This window comes from Nomascus leucogenys, chromosome 14 (genome assembly GCF_006542625.1).
Source record: "Nomascus leucogenys isolate Asia chromosome 14, Asia_NLE_v1, whole genome shotgun sequence".
Lineage (NCBI taxonomy): Eukaryota > Metazoa > Chordata > Mammalia > Primates > Hylobatidae > Nomascus > Nomascus leucogenys.
Window position 1 is genome coordinate 22,615,535 of NC_044394.1, and position 21,602 is coordinate 22,637,136.

Consider the following 21,602-nt stretch of genomic DNA (forward strand, 5'->3'; position numbering starts at 1 on the left):
AACTCAATTCTCTTGTGTGACCTACAGGTATTTTGTAAGTGGCTAAAGTGCATCATTTAGTATAAAATTAAAGTAATAAATGTTGGGCTTATTTCTTCTATTATTAATTTTTTTATTCTTTATAAAAACTAACATGTATAAACACTGACATATTTTGGGCTTATTGCCTGATAATTAAAGAGAATTATATTTGTGTCAAATATAGTATTTTAAAATTTGTTACATTCTTAGTAATGTTAAAAAGCAATATTTGAATCAATGTGTGGTATAGATTTTTGTAGATTTTTCTACTCACTGAGGCATGCAGTCAATACCTAATTTCTCTAGAGATATACTGCATTTAACATATTGAGCTTTTTTAAATACTTCAGACCTATGCATTGAGTCTGTAATACCTATCTTAATTTGACATCTTTGATGACCATAAAATACGACATCTAAATTGTATTTTAAATGTCCATTTGTTTATCTAATATATTTATTATCAAATAAATATATTGCATACTTTTTTTTTTATTTTTGCCAATTGCTATGGTATGTGAAATCCAAGTCTTGTGTTATTTCTTTCATGGTTTCATTTCACTCTAATCTAGCACTCCAACTTAAAAATATATGTGAAATAAACTGAGAATGTATTTTCATGCTACTAAACTTGGGGAAATGACATGGTTTACACAATACTTATGTCTTGGCCTTTTGGCTGGGTTAAGAATACTTACAGTGGCCAAGTCTAAGATACATTTGCTTTATTGAATGACTTTTCCTAAGCTTCACACACACAAAACTAGGGCTTAATTTAAAAGTACTGAAAAAATAAGAGAGGCCTGGGTTTAATATTTTATCTGAAATATGACACATTGCATCCTAATATTTCCTTATATCCTTTTTGAAATTGCAGTAAGTCATGGTCACCATAAAATATTCTGGATCTTTATACATCAGAATTGACAAAATACTGAATTACATAGGTTACCAGTTGGAAAACTAAGAATAAACTTTAAATTTGTTCTGCAGATAGTCACCATTCACTTTGTCAGGTGAGCATCTTATTGAGATGTTTTCTGCTTTCTTATTGTCTTTCTAAGCACACATTAATATTTTGGGCATTTGAACTCTGCTTGATGCAGAAATTTTCAAGTTCACCTTATTATTTCCTACTGAACCCTGTTTTTCTTCATACTCCATAATGTTACTCAGTATAAGAAATGAAACTGAAAACGCTTTAGGCAAACAAGGAGATAAATCTTGGAATTAATACTTAGACTTTTCTTTTTCTCCCAGTTCCTCTTTCAGTCCGTTTGGTGAATTGGGCTAGTTAATTTTATTCCAGTTTGTCTTTAAACCAAGGACTAGTTCGCTAAGATAACTTATCTGTTGTTCTTATACCAGTTTAGAAGGACCATTTGTCACTTTATAATTAAATATTTTAACTAAAGATCCTTCTTTATTGGAATGAAATAACTTGAAAGAAATAGTTTCATGAAAGGATAGTAACATGAAAAATTTGGTCAGTGATGCAGCTTAGATATCCAGATCTTCCACTCATTTATTCCTTGCCAAAACAACTATTTTTGTGTCAGTATGTCTTGATGCTTTAAGTTTAAATGCCTGCTTCAAATACCTTCCTCACTATGGAAGTCGTGTGTGTAATGTTGTTTGAATGGTATTAAAACTAACAATGGAGGCAAAGTAATTATTTTTTTTTCTGAGATGGAGTCTCGCTCTTTCGCCCAGGCTGGAGGACAGTGGTGCTATCTCGGCTCATTGCAACCTCCACTTCCTGGGTTGAAGCAATTCTCTTGCCTCTGCCTCCTGAGTAGCTGGAATTACAGGCGTGTGCCACAAAGCCCGGCTAATTTTTGTATTTTTAGTAGAGACGGGGTTTCGCCATGTTGGCTGGGCATGTCTTAAACTCTTGACCTCAGGTGATCTGCCCACCTCAGCCTCCCAAAGTGCTAGGAACAGGTATGAGCCACCATGCCTGGCAACGAAGTAATTACAAGATTGAGCATGGGCTTTGGTTTTTGAAAGACTTGGATTTCAGTGCTGAGCTCTGTTAATTTTTGCTCTGTGATATTGACCAAATTATTTAACCTTTCTGAGACTCCATATTGTTATTTGTCAGTAGGGCTAATACTTACTTTAAATTGTTTGAAAGATTAGATGAAATAATAAAAAGCAGGTAGAGTGCCAGGCACAGTAGCAGCTCTCCATAAATCACATTAACTGTTTTTATTTTAATTATGTATTCTACTATCAGCCATTTCTAAAATTTTCTTTCTAGTTAAATATAATTTAAATCCTCACCTGTGCTTATTTCTTTCTAATTGTTTTTACTTTGGCAATACTTTATAATTTAGAAATATAGAACAATTGAGAATACCACAGGCTTTCAACAAAAAGAGTGATGTATATTACTCCATATTAGTAAACTCAATATAAGTTAGATGCTATTAATAATATTTAGAAACTTGAGAAAGTTTAGAAATAACTAAATCTCATTACAGTTCCAAGCAATAATAAGTAAACACTTCATTTTTGGACATGTATATGAAAATATACTGTCAATAATTACATTAATTACCAAATGCCACTGAAGAACCCTACATATTACAATAAATTGTGCAAATACATGACTCATAAACAAAACAATCCATAACGTATTTTCTATTCAAATGAATGAAAATATATTAAAAAGAAATATATTGCACAGTATCATCTGATTTTAGAGCTGAAAATATAAAATATTAGTGGCAGGAATAGAATTGGATCTCATTCCTAGTCCAGAGCTCTATTTACTGCTTCACTTAATATTTTTTAAAATGAATTTGAAAATTGTATAATTAAAGAAGCAACTTTCAAATTAAAAAAAATTTTTTACAGTTAGACAATAATCTCTGACTATAATCAATTCTTTGTGTAAACTATACATGCACACATAGATTTTAATATTGTCATCTAGAATATTTGTTTTTAATTAATTTAACAGGTATTAAAATTACTCCTCTGTGTACAGTAGATGGAAAGAAGACAATCATTGGCAAAGTCTAAGATTTTAACTTCACTAAACAAGTCAAACTTTTCAATTTGTTTTTCTGAGAGGGAATTTCAGGTAGAGGTATGTAGTCAGAAACATTTTTAGTCGCTCTTCAGTGGGGGGAAAGGAAAGGGTGACTATTGGGTGTTCTTTTTATCACTGCATGCATTTATGTAGGACTTACCAGAAACAGTGGCAAAACATTCACCTAACCATAGTTAATACCTATGTGCAAAAAAGAAAATAAAAGATTGAAAAATGTGATAATATATTTTAATTAGGTAAGACCAAACTATAATAGTGAAGTAAAGTTAACTCTCAAAGGGCTATTTCAAATGAAGACCAGTTTATGAAAGATTGGCTTCAGAAATCTAAATGACTTGTCATTACTTACAGCTTCGTATCAATTAATCCCTCAATTGGGGGGTAGGGGGAAATGGTTAGGAAGGTTCAATCTATTTTAATTCTGATTATTTTTCCTCAAAGGGCCTCTTGTGTGTGGCTTATATCATCCAAACACGGTGCCAGAATATCATTTTTTGAAAATTAGAGGATATGAGATTTTTTAAGTCATGGTAATCAGGAATTGCCATAATAGAAAGGAGACTTGTGAACACATCTGTACAAATGGAACCATTCCATTATTAATGGGAGATTTATTACTGAAGAAATCACTACAGAACACTGTGGTAGAGATTGTGTTTTTATTTTAATATGAGAGCCAAGTCTTGCATTAGGACATTGTTGAAGCTTGTACAGAAAGTAAATGGCACCCATGGGACTGCAGCATTCTGCTAGATTGAAGGGCCTTTAATAATCCAATACGCTAATAGCAGTTAGGGTGTAAGAGCTAATCATGTCTTCTGCTTTTATAATAACTTACACGTGGTAACCAAAAGTAGTTACGATGTGCTGGCATCATTGTTCTTAGTAGATGACTTTTTAAATTAAAAACTAAGTTCACTGAGTAACTTTTCAGAGTTTATTTCATGAAAGATAATAAAATAGGATACCTGTTTATAGCAGGTTTAACAGCCACTTACTGCTCTTAGGAGATTATATATCCCTACACAGATGAACATTCGAGTAATGACAGAAATGTAAATACCAGCCTATTGTTTTATAACAATTTTGAATGACTACAAAAATGAGTTTATTTTACTGGTATTTGCTGATGTTTTAATCATTATTTCAGTGGTTTGTTAATAAGTATCAGTTATATTTCATACATTTCCTAGGTTTCATTGTCCATCTTCTTATATAAGGTACTTACACATATATATTAAATTATGAAATTAGACTACAGCATTTAATAGCTTGATATAAAATGATACAAGGGCCTGAAAATGTGCTTTTAATGTACTTTTTAGGAAAAGCCATCTTATTCTAAATTTTGAAGGCCTCTATTTGGCTCTCCCCCCAGCCTCTAATACCATTGCCTCACTTTTATGTAGATATGGGACCAGAATTTTAGCTTGCTGCTGCTTATATCTAAAAATAGTATTTGTAAAATTGTAGAACCCTGTATCCAAAGCAGTAGATATATTTTTATTGTATTTTCATGTGATTGAAAAATCTTCAGAAAGACCCGTTTTTTAATACTGCACACTAGATGGCAGTTTTGTCATATTCTTCCAACTTCAAATGCTGCTAGTGTGAGTGGAACAGGAAAGGCCATCAATGTTTAGTCTGCACTCAGAGGGTCTCTGCATGACCAGTGCAGACCCTATGGACTTCCTGGAACATATGTTAGCAATTTAGCTGCAGACATTTATTTCTTTGTTTTACTGCTTGGCTCTTTGAGAAAGTGTTGGTGTTGGGTTATGGGTTGTCTGGATCATGTCAGAGGCCATGGGGATCAAGTTCATGTGACAGGCCAGACTAAGGAAAGATGAAGTTGGAGGAGGTGAGGAAACTGACCCTTACTTTCAACAGCAACCAGTCACTGCCTGTCTGTGGACTGGGGCCAAATGCTTGGGCGTTTAAGTTTTATTCCAGCTGAACAAATAAAACACTTTGCCGATTTGGCTTTTTCATATTTCATCAATAGTAGTTCAACCAAAGATTTCTCCATTTCTTAAGGACTTGCTTATCCCTCATCTTTCTCTCTAATGCTTACTCCTATAGCCCTGTCCAGACGAAGTGACATTGAGATCCTCGGCTACTGCATGCTGCGGTGGTTATGTGGGAAACTTCCCTGGGAACAGAACCTGAAGGACCCTGTGGCTGTGCAGACGGCTAAAACAAAGTACAAATTTTCAAGTATTTCATCATGTACTGCACCAGGTCTGAAGGGATACATTAAAGGGAGCTAACAACACAGAGAAGATTGGCATTCACCCAACATGACAACCAAAGCAAATTTCTTTAGTTTGAAAAATGTTTTAAAAAAACCAAACAACTAACACATAAAATCCATTAAGATAACATTGTAAAAAGACACGTACTTGAATTACAGGGCAAAATATAAAGTGAAATATCTGTTCTTTTACATGGTATTTCCAAAGCTTAGATTCTAGGTGGTAGTGTTTTCAAGGAAGAATATTTTCAAATTAGCATTGTACAAGTATGTTAAAGTAGTCTGAGCTTGGTACGATTGATATTAACTGTGTAAAACAGCACTGTGAAATGGGACAAATAGGGTTTATATTTTTCAAGTGAGAGCAACATACCTCTTCTTTCTGTCTTGAAGGAAGTATGTTTTCTTAAGAAACAAAATTTTTACATGAGCTATTTATAGGAGATAATCTTGTAGCCACATAAACATTTTTAATATTCTACATTCAGTTTTTATTACCTGGATTTGGCTAGCATAAAAATTAGGTCAGACTAAGAACAGAGTGTGTTACTGTTTTACAATTCTCTCACTGATCAGGCCTAAGAAAAAGTCAATTGCATAGAACACAGAATAACCAGTTTTTCATTATATACCAAGATATGCTCAACAGTAGTTATCCACAGGTAGCAAAAGCAGCAGTTAAGCTAAGTTTTAAGTAGGACAGTCACAACAGAAGAGTACAAAGCTAGGGGAAAATTAGCTGATTCATAGAAATCTATCTTTAAATTCAGTGTGGCATCAGTTCTTAATACTGAGAAAGATTAGCCTGCAGATTCAGAAAAATACATACACTACATTTGTAAATACTGACATACATGAAATATTTCTCCACTCAGAATTTTGATCATCCTAGTCCCTTACCCAAAACTAAAACATTTATATAAGTCTATATTAGAACTAAATCAGTTATTTACTGCAGTGATTGATGTGTCCATATTAACTTTCATGTAACATTTCGAAATATGGGTCAAGTCAAAACACGGTGATGGGAATACATAAATAGTCTTTGTATTTAATTTTCCAACTAGTTTACCTAATTAGAATAATGTAATAAAGTAATGATGCTATTTTTAAAAACTAACATTTTAATTCTAATGATTGTATATTTGTTTTTTTAATAAGACTAATATGACTTGCTTTAACTTTTTATCAATATGCATATATAGTTACATTCATTGTAGGTATCTATAATGAATATACCTACCTAGGCATATTTATGTATAATAGGATGTCATGTAAAATTATTATTTTACATGTATAATGCTAATAAATCAAACATAACTTCTATTTACATTTTGGGGACTCTTACATATGTTAATATCTTCATTTTGACTTGATTAATAATGTAAACCTATAGACTAGTAAAGCCAATGTCATATTATGAAGTTTATAATTCAGATAAACCATAGACATTTTCAAACTTGTTATAGTACATAATACATAATCATAATTTATTCAGCTTGCTGAGAAGGTATGACACTGAAATTCCCCGTAAGGGCGTGATTGTATATTCAGCCAAGACACTGTATCTCCCTTATGCCTTTTATTTTCCTGACATAGCATGCTACTGGATCAATGTGTGTATTGTTGCTACTCTGTCTTTGCCAGAGGTGGTGACTCACTCACACATATAAATAATTTTAGTTGAATGTTTTTATAGGTTGTGTATTCCTTACTTGAAATGCTTGGGACCAGAAGTGTTTCAGATTTGAGACTTTTTTAGATTTTGGAATATTTGCATTATACTTACCAGTTGAGCATCCCACAAACCTGTTTAATCATGGGACAGCATAAAATATTGCCCAATGGAGAACAATGCACATATATACTTAGATACAACGTTTGCATGAATTTTTTATTGTTGTTTTTGAGAAAAAAAATCATGGTAAATATTACTACTACTGTGTTTCTGCATATATAAACTTTGAGTTAAAGCATTTATAATTCCTGTAATTCCATCTTGTTTAGTATTGGGGCCCAGAGAACAATACCCCAAAGTGTGGTGCTTTGGCATGCTGAGACCTTTGAACTGAAAGAGACTGGATGGCCCCAGAAGCCCCACCTCAGAAGCCAAGTCTCGCTCTGACCTTCTCCTGCCCTCTTGTCTCCCATCCCTTCTCCTCCCAAGAAGAGAGTCATAGAAACCAGAATTCCTCTTCCCCAAAGCGGGTTATAGAAACTAGAACCCCTGTACCCCAAGCAAGGCATTAAACCTAGAAAGGTCACCCTCTCCCTTCTCCCTTTAAGACCCTCATGCCAAAGGGGTCCTGCCCCATCCCCAGGAGGAATAAATGCTACACACATCAAGAATATGGACAGGCCTTGCTGGATCCCCCCGCCCCAGTTCAGTACCATTAGAACATACCCTTTTGTCCAGTCACATGCCTACACAGCTGTCTATTCTTCATCAAACCTAAGCATAAAGATAGACTTCCTTGGGTCTTTGGTCTTCATTTCTCAAGTTGTGTCATAAAAAACTTTAATTAAATAAATTTATTATGCTTTCTCCTGTTAACCTGTCTTTTGTGTTAGGAATGTTGGCTGCAACCCTTATGGTGGGTGAGAAAAGAGATCACACTTTTCTGCCCCTATGTTAGTCTAGGTTATTGATATAAAATTAGTTTATGGGCATTGACGGTTCTCCTCTACTTCTGCTTACTTTCCTATCCATTATAGTTGGGTGACAAAAAAGCATTGAAAGTCACAATTTTGGTGACCTACCAACACATAGAGAGTTTTGTTTTCTAGTCAAAATAATCACAGGGTTGAAAACATGTTCATTGTGCATTACTTTATTTTGTTTTAGTCTGTTGGACGAGCTCCCCCAGTCAGTGCTTAAATGGGCTCCTTCTGGAAGCAGTTGCTGTAAGTCAAATAATAACCTCAACCTTCTCTTAAGATTTACAGGTCACCACATTTGTCGTTCTCGTTTGGTAGCTTTTGCTTAACCCACTTGCTCCTATTCCCATCAGGGTGGGAAGGAGGGAACTCTTCATGTTGCAAATAAGTTGCTAAAGAACACAATGTTTAGATCATCTTTAACATTAGAACACAAGAACCTCAAAAGAAGATATTGAGGTGGAAAATTCTAGGTTCTGCTTAGTGCATTTCCTTTTTTTTTTTTAAGATCTCTATTTTGAGAATCATGCACAGGTTTAATAGTCAACCGTATCTGGTATTTCTAGAGTTAAGACTGCCTGGTTTTGTTCCTCTTTATATTGTTGAAAGAAGATAAAGTTGACCTAAGGAAAAACTACTTTAAATCAGTCATTTAAAAAACCAAATCATTAAACACTGAATGCTGTTTAGACCAGAATTATGCTGACTGAACTACCAGCAAAAAAAATTTTTTATTAGCAAAGGCATATGATTTTGGGATTTGGAGGTATATTTTGTATTTTCATATTTTCAAGTTAGTATACAATGGAATTTTTAATTGACAATATTATCAATACATATTGTATAAAATAGCACGTCAACTAGTAATTACCCACATTCCTGTCATTTTATGTGCATATGCAACACGTTATTCAACACTAATTTAACAATTGAGTTAGACTGTCTTATAAGAAAAAGCCACTGCCCACTATCAGTCTTGCTTTTTTTCAGAGACAGATAATCAGAGTGAATCTTGTTTTCTGTTTACACTGGACAATCTCAAAGTTAGCTTTGAGCTGACTTCTGAAAGTAGATATGTACACTGACCTCTCTAGCTAAGGTCTAATAGCATCTGTTTCCATCTGGTTGAGAACTAGAGAGTTAAGTCATCTTAAACTTATATTCACAGCCTTTCTTTCACTAGAAACCAAAATTTTCATTTGTGTAGGAAAGGAAAGAAAAAGCCAGTTCTACTTCCCCCCTCCATTTGCAAGTCCAATAAGCCTGTCCCCACATGAGTCTTTTGTTTTCCCCTTTCTCTAGTACTTTTCATCTGATTGAGGGAGCCACACAGGAGAGATCCTCATTGTGGGAATGGGTTACAAGATGAAATTTTTGTTTTCATAACTGTCAATAACTTGGTCAAAATGGTAACACTCCTTTTTGGCTAATATTCTTAATGGCATTTTTTTTTTTTTTTTGAGACAGAGTCTCGCTCTGTCACCCAGGCTGGAGTGCAGTGGCACGATCTCGGCTCAGTGCAACCTCCCCTTCCCAGGTTCAAGCAATTCTTCTGCCTCAGCCTCCCAAGTAGCTGTGACTACAGACACATGCCACGATGCCCAGCTAATTTTTGTATTTTTAGTAGAGACGGGGTTTCACCATATTGGCCAGGCCTGGTCTCGAACTCCTGACCTCGTGATCCCCCCCACCTTGGCCTCCCAAAGTGCTGGGATTACAGGTGTGGGCCACCGCGCCAGGCCCTTATTGGCATTTTTACCAAGTCGTATAGTTTATCTTTTAATCAACCGGACAGAAAGAGAGATGGGAAGATGTCATTAAAATATATATATATATCTTACCTTTCTTGTCAATCCTGCAGAAAAAGGAACTGTTCAGTTTAGAGTAAGAAAGCCCAGATGCCCTGAATTGTACAAGACAAATGCTTGTGGGTAGTGTATATTATGTCATACTCCATTGTTAAAGATTTGAGTCAGATGAGTAATCTAGATGGGGGACACGCCCAGTTTTTGTTTCTCAGCACAAACCATTTTATTGAATCCATACTATTTATAAAATGCAGATTTCTGTTTCTAAAGCAAAAAGTGTTGAAACTTTAATATTACATGAAGGTCTCTTAAATTAGGAGGTTGTGCTTAGGAAGAACACAACCATGAAAATGAAGGAACTGATTTACAAAAGTTTATTACTGAAACATTTTATGAAATAAAACAGCCAGAAGTTTGCAGCATAGATGTCCAACTAAGCATAATAATAATAGTTTCAAAAGTTTCTATCTCTTGATAGTAATGATACTTAATACTTCACTGGCTTAAAAAGCAGATGATTAGAAATATCATAATTTCATACTAAAGGCATTTTGCTTTATAGTTCTGGCAATATGCTAGTAAATTTTAAAATGTACTTAATAGAATAAATCCAGATCTTGAAAGACTAACATTTAAACCAGTATTACATCACAATAGTCTGCGCTTCAGGTTTGTAATAATAAATTTATAATGGAAATGGCTCTTTTTATTTTCTCCCCCTCCTACCTCACTGGTACCTCATTTTTCCAAACCCCAGTCCCATGAAGGCTTTGCAGCACAGCTGCTCTCAGTTGGTGGAGTGCCAGGAGTTTTCCATTGTCTTGTAACAGTGATTTGTTCCCAACACATTCAACTCTTTTCCTCATTTTGGATATTCTGGTTAATGGAATTTTAATATGTACCAAACTTGGCTTACCAATCTTCAAAGGACCATAAAATGACAATATTTATATTAAAATAGTAGTGAATGTAATTTAATCTTTTTTTTAATCATCCCTTTAGAAATTGGATACCCCCGAGCCCCTGTGAAGGGGCTGCATGAAGCATCAGTTATAAATATGGTGATAAAATAGCAGCACTTGCTAGTTAACAGAGATCTGGTTGACCGAATGCTAGATAACAGAATTTGATAAAAATAAAAGAGATGAAAAAAATAGGTTGCATAATTGCTACAGTGTCAAGGAAAAAAAGCCCAGAGCCAAGAGTTCACATTTTAATCACGTTAGCTTCATGTTCCCAGGAAATAGCTCTGGACTATATGGTGAAAGTGGTCACTCTTAACTTTAATAGGGAGAAAGCAATGATGACTATTCCTTTTGGAATTTTTCTCTATAGGGAGTGAAACCCAGTGCCTCTGCAGTTTTCCTTTCTTTTGGGTGGAGGTAGGCCTAGAGGAGAAGTGAAGGATTAGGAAGTCACTCCCGCCAACCCATGAAGTTTCCCAGGTTTTCCCACCATGGATATAAGCAACTAAGTGAGAATGTAAGAAGTACTTGAGTTTGAGTCAGTGATATATTTTTGAAAGGGAAAGGCATATCTAAACATCTCTGTGAACAAATGAAAACCTGCCAGTTTTTAAATAGTATTTGCTATTATTACCACTTCTATTCCAATTTTAGGTTGAACCTCAACATGAAACAGAAATGCAAACTACAAATATTTTAATGCAGTGATGTTTGTAACTGTTGGTTACTAATTCTGTTTGTATTTAAAAGTTGGTAGTTCTTAACCTTTTTGGGGAAAGGGGATTTACTATGTAGTTCTAGGGGAACATTTCTTTACACTAGAGAAAAAAATAAAAGATGGCAACTCCTCCTCCCACTGCTCTAAAATAAAAAACACGAGGCTGTGTACCAGGCTAGCTAGGTATGGAGGACATGAGGGAGGTTTCATGCGTTCTAAAGTCAATCCTAGCTAACAACATGGAATTCAAGGTCATTTCTAAATATACGGTTATAATCCCAAAATCAAAGTCTTAATTAAAATTTGCAGTTTTTTTTCCTTAAAAATAAAGAGGTTTATAATAAGTAACACTTTAACTGAATTTTTGGAAGTTCAACATAAAGTATGAAGTATGGTCAATTGTATTATTTATGTAGTCCTTAATAGTTGCACCTCATAAAATCACTATAATTATTACAATATACTTCCTCTCATAAGATCAGTGAATTGTAAGCGTATCAACAAAAATATGTTAAAAACATTACTAGTTTGTCTCATCAATTCTGTAGGTCACTATATTTCAGTCATTTTTGAATATCATTTAAAAAGTTATTTTCATTGAATTGTTCATTTTTAGTTTCTTCAGGAGATGTAAATGTGTAAAAGACAAAGATAACAGAAAGATTTTGAGATTATTGGAGTCTTGACAATTCTTGCCAATTGTGAATGACGTGTAAAAAATTTAATAATTCACAGGTGAAATAGCCCAATTTTTGGTATGTGCTCATAGTTTAGCATATGATGAAAAGCCAAACTATCAAGCCCTCAAGAAAATTTTGAACCCTCATGGACTACCTTTAGGACCACTGGACTTTTCCACAAAAGGACAGAGTATAAATGTCCATACTCCAAACAGTCAAAAGGTAAGTAACATAATCCCTGCTATCCTATGATTACCTTCTATGATACTTTTCTATCGAATGAAGTTGTTTTAGGTCTCAAAATGAGTCTGACAGCTTTCTTCTTCCTTATATTTAACTCCCATTTCCCCTAACTCAGCACCAAGAAAGTTTGTTCCAAGTTCTTTTGACCTGTTGTCTCACAGAGAAAAACAGGATCTGTGGCCTACTATGTACTATGAAAGAAAGCAGTCACTACTGTCATAGAGATGTGACTAGGGTAAAGGCTAATCCGATGTTACTCATGAGAAAGCCATCATTTGCTTCTTTTCTCCATATTTTCTTTACATATTGCCCTCTGTTTTTGCCTACCAGTTTGGCCATAAGTTGGTGATAATAGTCTTTGATTTAACCAGGTTATTTGAATGTGCTGATATTTCAATCCATGGAAACAGTTCTTTACAGAAAATAAACGAGTTTATGCCAGAGATCCAGGTTAAAAAAAATCATTTTTTAAAAGTTACACCTCTTCTTTTAGTCTGCCATCTTCCTAAAGGTCAACACCAACTTAAAAAAAAAATTAAGATTTCGAGCATTTTTAAGCGGGTGATGGAAGTCTTAGACTGCTGTTATTAGCAAGATTAGTGGACAGGCAACGCAGCATCCATGTCTTCCTTGACCACTATCCATATGCAAAAATAAAGTGTGGAGGGCATTTTTTTCCTGATGCATGTACAGTAAGATAGGGTCAGGATGCCATTCATTTTTAATATTTCTTATGAACTTTGGATCATCACACATGTTCATGAGCCAAGAATGCAGGATGCAAACTAATGTGACTGATAGGCTGCTAGATGAATGGTGAGTCAAGTATCAGTGCACAGATGGTTCTGATTTGCTGAATTTTGTAGTTGCTGCAACTGAAGACATAAAATATCCTTCTAGTCATAAATTAGCTCTTTGGAAGCAAAACCTTGGCACCAGAGCTTTACAACCTTCAATTAGTAGGAAAAGAAGTATTTGAATGACTGTAGTATTGACATCTGTAGGCCTGCATAGTAATCATTCCTAATAGAAGAGAATATCTGTTTGAGGAGGTTTTGCATGGCTAATTAACTACCAGTGAGAATATGTAATTTTTTCATGATCTCCTGATTGTCACCTTTCTCTCATGATACAATTAGATTTTATTGTAGCAAGTGTCTCACAAACCAATTGTCAGCACTATTTACGTATTGCAGAAGGCAGAACAAAAGTTCATGTTTAATAAAAAGCCACTGGATTTTGATCTTGGTAATTACTGAGACTTATTTTAACAGTTTTATTGACTTTTGTGTTTTTATCACTTTTGCAACAAAACAAAGAGCCATTTCCTTGACATAGTATTTTCGTTGCAATAATGGTCACCACTTAATCTACGCTAATTTAAGTAGATTTTTCCCTTTTTGTAGTTTTTCAGTTTCATAAACTTAATTGAAATGTAAAAGAAACCACTTTAAAAACCGATAGCTATATCCTCTGATATAAAATTCTGATTATTATCCACCAGAATTTTCAGTTTCATCAAATTCAAAGGGTGTTTGTTGTGAAACCATTTTTATATGTAGAGAAGAGAACATAAAACACTTTTTCCAATGAGCCTCCATCAAGAATATTTTACTCCTTTTGATTATTTTGATTATGAGTAAAAAAAGCACTTAAAAATAATACACGCTTTTAAGACCTACGCTAATTTCTGTTAAGAAATGTGATCAGCCTGGATGTATAGACAGTAAGATGATTTGGGGATATATTTTGCAGCAGATCAATATTTATTTATTATAGTATTTTAAGCGCATACATATATTTAATAATGATAGCATAAGATATGGGCTCACCATATGTGGCTAAACTTTAAGTATCTTAATTTTCAAAGTTTACAGATTTTGCAGTGCTACAAAAACCAAACCTGAAAATGTTCAAATGCAAGGTATAACAGTATAAACTATCCTGTTCCCAGTTCCCCTGAATGATGCACATATAGGATGATTTCCACAATAGATTGCTTCCATAACAAAAATCATTCCAAAATGCATATCAGTCACACGGCTCCATATTTCTTTTTAGTCACAGACAGAATCCTCTGATTAGTAACTAAAATCATTTCTTGTTACTTTATAAATGGGTTTATAGTTATATGTAGTTAAGTAGTTATAGAGATATTTAACAGACTAGTGAATGAACTCTGGACTAATACATTTTTTGGACAAAGATATTTTAAAAGAAGACATTGGACCAGAAAAGGTATACATAAATAAATAAAATGTTACCATCATTCAGTATTCAAGGGAAAAAAGTTGTAACTGTTTACATTTTTAAATGTTATTTTGCTAATAACAAGTGAAACTTATACAGAGGGAAATATAGTATTTTTTTAAAAAACGTATTTTGATTAGGTATTAGAAGGTAGCACATTACCCTAAGAATCTCACCAAACTTACATCACCTTTTTGCAAAAGAAAAAGCTTTTTTTTTTCCAATACTGGATTTTACTAGACATTATAAACTGTTCTCTGTAAATCTGGACAGAGAAGTCCTCAAATATTGTTATTGGAGTTAAATTGGAAATGAATTTTTGTCAAGAGAGTAGTGATATTGATATTTTTTCATGAAAAACAAATCTTTTGGGGTATTTGCCTGAATCAAAATGAGGGATGTAAAACTGAAGTCACTTGCTAGTAGTTCTGGGGGCTCCTGAGTTAGCACCGCCAATCAAATTAGAAGACTGTCTCATCAAGACCATCACAGTCTCTTTATGCCACCCACTAGGATTTAATTTCCAAAATTCACTGAAAGAAACAATATTTCAGTAACAATGCTAACTGAGGTGAGCTATAGCTCTAGAATTCCCAGATGAGAATGTTAGAGCCAAGATGGAAAACAGCATTACTAAAGGCCCCGTTACGACCCTTGAATAAGCTACTTTTCAAGAGCCAGAGGATCCTTTTATCCGTTTATCAATGACTCCCACCTTATTATGGTGCTTGAATCATATATACAATATACAGTAATCAACTATAATATGTTACTATATTGTAATAGTGTAGACACGTGGGCATAATGAGCCCTCCCATCCTTCCTAAATGCTTTATCTAGGCAGAGAAGTAGCTGCAGGTCAGAGCTAAAAGGTTGTCCCTTCATTCACCTTAAATCTGAGGCTCCCATAGCATATCCAGAGTTGAATATATTATTATTTGTAGTAATATTATTTGTATAGAATTTAACAGTTTACAAATTATTTTCCTAAGCTTTAGGTCTCAAAATAATTCTATGAACTTCTCTTTATTTTCTGTATATGAGGATAGTGAAATGCAGATTCTTAATTAGAAGCACATTTTTGGTTTATTAATTTTTAGGAGTCCAAAGGTATTCTTGATTTTATAGAACAGTGTGAAGTTCCAATGGAAAATTAAATAAAAACTACCTCACTTTCATAGCTACTTTCTTGAAAATGTCACACATTTGTGTAGTATCCTTCTATTATAAGGGATGCCCAGGGTGTTTTCTATATTTGCTTTTCTATCTTTGAGCAAAAGTTTCACTGTGTTCACTATCATCCACTTCACTTACAATTTTAAAAGTTTCCATAGAAATAAAATTTTCCGTTAATTGGCTATCATTTTGTTTAGTAGCTAGCAGTGCCCACGGCAGTGCAGCCTAACCAGCCAACTAAAAGCAGATCCAGGAGGCATCATCTCTTCTAGGAACCTTCACAGAGGAGTGAATCTTTTATACCAAATTTTGCTTATATGTCAGAGGCTCCCAGGGCAAAAACTCTTATACCTAAAATGCCTAGCATATAGGAGGCACTAAAAACTTCAGTAATATCTTAGCTAAAAATAAAACTACCAGCAACCTTGCTTCTGGGTATATATCCAAGGGAAATAAAACCAGATGTCAAAGAGGTATCTGCATTCCCATGTTCATTGCAACACTATTCACAATAATCAAGATACGGCACAACCTAAGTGTGTGTCAATGGGTGAATGGATAAAGTGTGGTCCGTAACCACAATATTATTTGTGGTTATAGAACACATTTTCTTTATCCACAAAGTGTATTTTATTCATATATATTGTGTCTGTGTGTATATATATGTACATATATGTATATATGCATATATGTACATATATGCATTTTCTAAAGAAATACCAAAAGTTTTCATTATATATTATTACTTACTCTATACCAACAGGTTGATTCACAAAAGGCTGCAACAAAGCAAGTCAACAAGGCACACAATAGATTAATCGAAAAAAAAGTCCACAGTGAGAGAAGCACTGAGTCCTGTGCAACATGGAAAGAAGTGCAAAAAGAGGAGAAACTGATTGGATTGATGAACAATGAAGCAGCTCAGGTGAGAGGGTTGTTTGTGTGTGTTTTTTCTAACTTAATGTTACATTAGAATATATGCGCGCATATATACATATACACATATATATACATATATATATACATATACACATATATATACATATATATACACACACACAATGGAATATTATTCAGCCATAAAAAGGAAATCCTGACATTTGCAACATCATGGATGAATCTGGAGTACATTATGCTAAGTGAAATAAGCCAGACACAGGACAAATACTATATGATCTCATTTATAGGTGGAATCTAAAAAAAATAATAATAAACTTATGAAAGCAGAGCATAGAACAGTATTTGTCGGGATGAGACTTGGGGAAAATGAGGAGATGCTAGTCAAAAGGTACAAACTTCCAGTTATAAGATGAATGAGTTCTGGGGATCTATGTACAGCATGGTGACTGTAGTTAGTAATACTGTATTGTATTCTTGAAATCTGCTAAGAAAGTAGATCTTAAGTATTCTCACACAAAAAAATGGTGACTAACGTGAGGTGATGTGTTAGTAACTTGATTGTTGTATTCATTTCACAATGTATACATGTATCAAAACGTCACATTGTATACCTTATATATAATTTTTATTGTCAATTATATCTCAATAAAGCTGGGAGGGCAAATCTCACCCTTTATAACATGGAACACATTTTCACAATGATTGATAAGCCAATGTTTTAATAGGATAAAACAGTATGCAAGAACCATTGGAGACCCTTTGTTTCACAGTAATGGTATCAGGTACATTTATTACCAAGATGACTTCAGCAGAAAGTGGCTCAGAAGATGGTGACATAAATTTTCCCAGTAGTTTGGGAGGGTTGAGTGGTGAAAATAAAGAATCCCTGCATGATTAAGAAACATTTCCAACTTTCAGGTTACTGAAAGGCAGTGGTTTTGAGCTGGGATCCTGGAGGATGGTAGAATAGAGTGGTGGTGTGACAATTTAGGCTTAGCCACAAAACACCAGCATATTTTAAAGGGAAGGAGTGAACACACTGGGCGATAAAAGCTAAAAATTGAGAGACTACAAATTAAAGCTCTGCTTGCCCAGCCAATGTAATTCATTCTCTATTTTGGCACTGGCTACTCCACTATTTCCCCTTTGTGCTGTTCCTATCTTCTGCCCCTTGTTTAACTCATGAAAAAAAGGTGATGGCACTTTCAGCTGCTATAAACATGAAGCTGCTGAACAAATACTTCATATAAGGACCTTTGCTGTAGCTTTCAATCTTCTAACAGTGTCGTGGGTTCTGCCCTTCTATTTCTGAGTCTACTTCAAGGTTATTGACGTCAGGCATCCCCCAGATATCACCATGGTGTGAAAAAGAAACCTTAGAGACAGCAAGCTTGTTGTAGAACTTAATCTCTGATACCGGTACACAGTATTTGATGACATGAACTGTTATTCATCTTGCTCAAAGGTTAAACTACCTGCACAAAAATGTAAGCAACATCACAAGCTCCTTTTATATATTCACATTTATTAGGCTCTCTTCAATGATAGAAAACTAAGATTTTAATTAATAAGAATTTAAACTACAAAGATATACTGGATACACTCCCAGCAAAGGTTAATAATGAATTCATGTGCAGTTTTAAAATGTGACAATTTTCTCTAAAAATGTTGTTTTCAGTAAGCAGGTTATCTGTAGAGATAATTTCTAAAGAGTACCTAACGGTGACACTAATTTTATTTTTTATTTTATTTTTTTATTATACTTTAAGTTCTAGGGTACATTTGCACAACCTGCAGGTTTATTACATATGTATACATGTGCCATGTTGGTGTGCTGCACCCATTAACTCATCATTTACATTAGGTATTTCTCCTAATGCTATCCCTCCCCCTTCCCCCACCCCATGACAGGCTCCGGTGTGTGTTGTTCCCCACCCTGTGTCCATGTGTTCTCTTTGTTCAATTCCCACCTATGAGTGAGAACATGCGGTGTTTGGTTTTCTGTCCTTGGGATAATTTGCTCAGTTTCCAGCTTCATCCATGTCCCTACAAAGGACATGAACTCATCCTTTTTTATGGCTGCATAGTATTCCATGGTGTATATGTGACACATTCTCTTAATCTAGCTATCATTGATGGACATTTGGGTTGGTTCCAAGTCTTTACTATTGTGAATACTGCCTCAGTAAACATACGTGTGCATACAGTGACACTAATTTTAATTGGTTTTGTCCCATTGATGAGAAAGGGTCTGGATCTTGCCAACGACTATAGTTTTTCTGTAATGTCCATTTGCTGCTTTCCTCTTTGTTGCCTTTTTTAAAGCTTGGCAAGTTTAGAATTTTTCAGAATCTGGACATATATGCATTTTTTAAAGAAATACCAAAAGTTTTCATTATATATTATTACTTACTCTATACAACAGGTTGATTCACAAAAGGCTGCAACAAAGCAGGTCAACAAGGCACACAATAGGTTAATCGAAAAAAAAGTCCACAGTGAGAGAAGCACTGAGTCCTGTGCAACATGGAAAGAAGTGCAAAAAGAGGAGAAACTGATTGGATGGATGAACAATGAAGCAGCTCAGGTGAGAGGGTTGTTTGTGTGTGTTTTTTCTAACTTAATGTTACATTAGAATATGCCCTTTGGGAATAAAAATATCTTATTTTCTCCTGAGGGCCAAGGTTGTATGGTTTTGTTAAATGAGAAGGGACAGAAAATATCCTAGCCAGCTGATAAAATTAAAGCGGCCAACACCAGTTATCATAGAAACAGAATAGCAGTAAGCACATTTGCATACAGATCTGATTTCTTTATTCTAAGAATGTAATGAAGTGCACTTAAATTTCTTTTGCCATCTATGATCCATTTAGGGACTCAATGTATTCTATACTTCTACATTGGTTCCTCAAGTCTCACCCTTATAATCAAATATAAGTGAAGTGTTTCCCTGTCAATGTGGTTGTATTTTAAAATGTATTTTTTACATCACTCAATCATTTGGGCGGAGAGTGACTCACCTTTAGCAGATGACTCATTCAAGTAACAGCAAAAATCCTCCCTAATCTAACCTTTTTTGACAACAAGGAGCATACAATGTATTTATTATCTGAAGTGAAAAAATATTTAATTTTGTCAAAATGACCAACATTTTATATGATTTATACACTATCATTTCCCCCAAATGATTTGAGGTAGTTTACAGTATGAAACAGGATAATTTAATACCCCACCTTGTATACCCTACCCCAAGAAAAATTGATGTATCAGACAGCTGGGATGTTAATCACTAAACTGAGCACTGAATTTGGCTCTGAACTTCTTGACAGCCGAGGCAAAAATTAGAAGCATAGTACTTATGCATTCTTCAGCCAGCCAGCAAGCCTACAAGTTTATCCAGAGACAGAAATGCTTTTTTTTTTTAGTACTAATAGCAATCTTTTACATTCTTTCGAGTATAAAATAGTGGCATTATTTGTTGTTTCATTTTAAATTTACGTAAGGAACTACTTCACTTAGGCATATTTTAGTTCCTATTTGTAAAATTAAAGACAAATCGTGCTTGGTGACAAAACTTAAGAGATTCTAAAAATCTCTAGTTGAGAGATTCTTTTTCAACCCTTACTTAAGTCCACCAAAATCACCTGGTGTACAGGGATAGGGAGGCACTACGAAAATACTGATGCAAAGAAATTGATTCTTTTTTGGCTGTGGTGGCAATGAGATATGTATATATAGATTTTATCACTTTGGGAAGTCTTGGTTCTTTTCCCCAGTCAGTCCTCTTCCCCCAGGGAATGTTCTGCCATTTTGATTCTCATCACTAGATTAGATTTGCCTCTTCTAGAATTTCATAAACATGCAGTCATATAGTATGCATTTATTTGGGCCTGGTTTCTTTCACTCAGTGTGTTTTTTGAGATTTATCCATGTTCATGCATGTATTAGTAATTTGTGTTTTCCATTGCTGAATAGTACTCCATTGTATAACTATATCATAGTTCACATGTCTGTTGTATAACTACATCATAATTCACAAGTCCATTCTCCTATTAATGGACATTTGGGCTACTACTCATTTCTGGCCACCATGAATATAGTTGCTACAAACATTCTGGCACAAATCCTTCAATGGACGTGTTTCATTTCTCCTGAGATGTAGAATTGCTGGGTCGTAGGGCAGGTGTATGTTTAATTTTATAAAGAGCTGACAAAAAGTTCTTAAGTATCATTCTATATTCCCACCAGTAATGTACAAGAGTTCTGGCCATTCCACGTCCTCCCCAGTATTTGGTATTGTCACTCTTTTTAATTTTAGCCATTCTAACGTGTGTATTAGTGTATTATTGTGTTTCCAATTATTCACCTGATGTCTAATTAAGTTTGAGCACTTTCACATGTTTTTACCGACCATTCATATATCTGTTCTTATAAAGTTTCTTCTTCGAGTGTTCTAATTTTTATTTGGATATTTGTCTTTTTATTGTTAAGCCACAGAAGTCCTTATCAGATATCTGTATTACGGATATCCTCTCCTAGCATGTGGCCTGCCTAATCATTTAATTCATAGTATCTTAGGATGTGCAGAAGCTTTTTATATTTTTTTTTATTTAAAGTTCAATTTATCAGTCTTTAATAGTTTTTTTGTTTGTTTGTTTTTCTGTAAAGATACCTAAGAAACCTTTGCCTACCTCAAGGTCACAAAGTTATTTTGCTATATATTTTTATACAAGGCTCATGGTTTTAGCTTTCATTGTTGGTTCTATGAGCCATCTCAAATCAATTCATGTGTATTGTGTGAGGTGGAGGTTGAGGTTCTCTTTTTCATATAGTTTGCACCATCATTTATTGAAAAGATGTTCCTAATG

General features: G+C 34.3%; 1 protein-coding gene across 3 annotated transcripts in view; it reads left to right on the forward strand.

Annotated features, from left to right (window-relative positions):
• Window positions 1-21,602, forward strand: part of VRK2 (VRK serine/threonine kinase 2) — a 115,461-nt gene that overhangs the window by 77,296 nt on the left and 16,563 nt on the right. For 2 of the 3 annotated variants that reach the window (XM_030827031.1, XM_030827030.1), the window contains exons 9-13: window positions 5,165-5,285; window positions 8,182-8,240; window positions 12,221-12,387; window positions 16,598-16,759; window positions 19,160-19,321. In XM_030827031.1, coding sequence (XP_030682891.1) covers window positions 5,165-5,285; window positions 8,182-8,240; window positions 12,221-12,387; window positions 16,598-16,759; window positions 19,160-19,321 — 671 coding nt within the window. The remainder of the gene's footprint in view (window positions 1-5,164; window positions 5,286-8,181; window positions 8,241-12,220; window positions 12,388-16,597; window positions 16,760-19,159; window positions 19,322-21,602) is intronic. The other variant, XM_012501214.2, reaches the window with a different exon arrangement.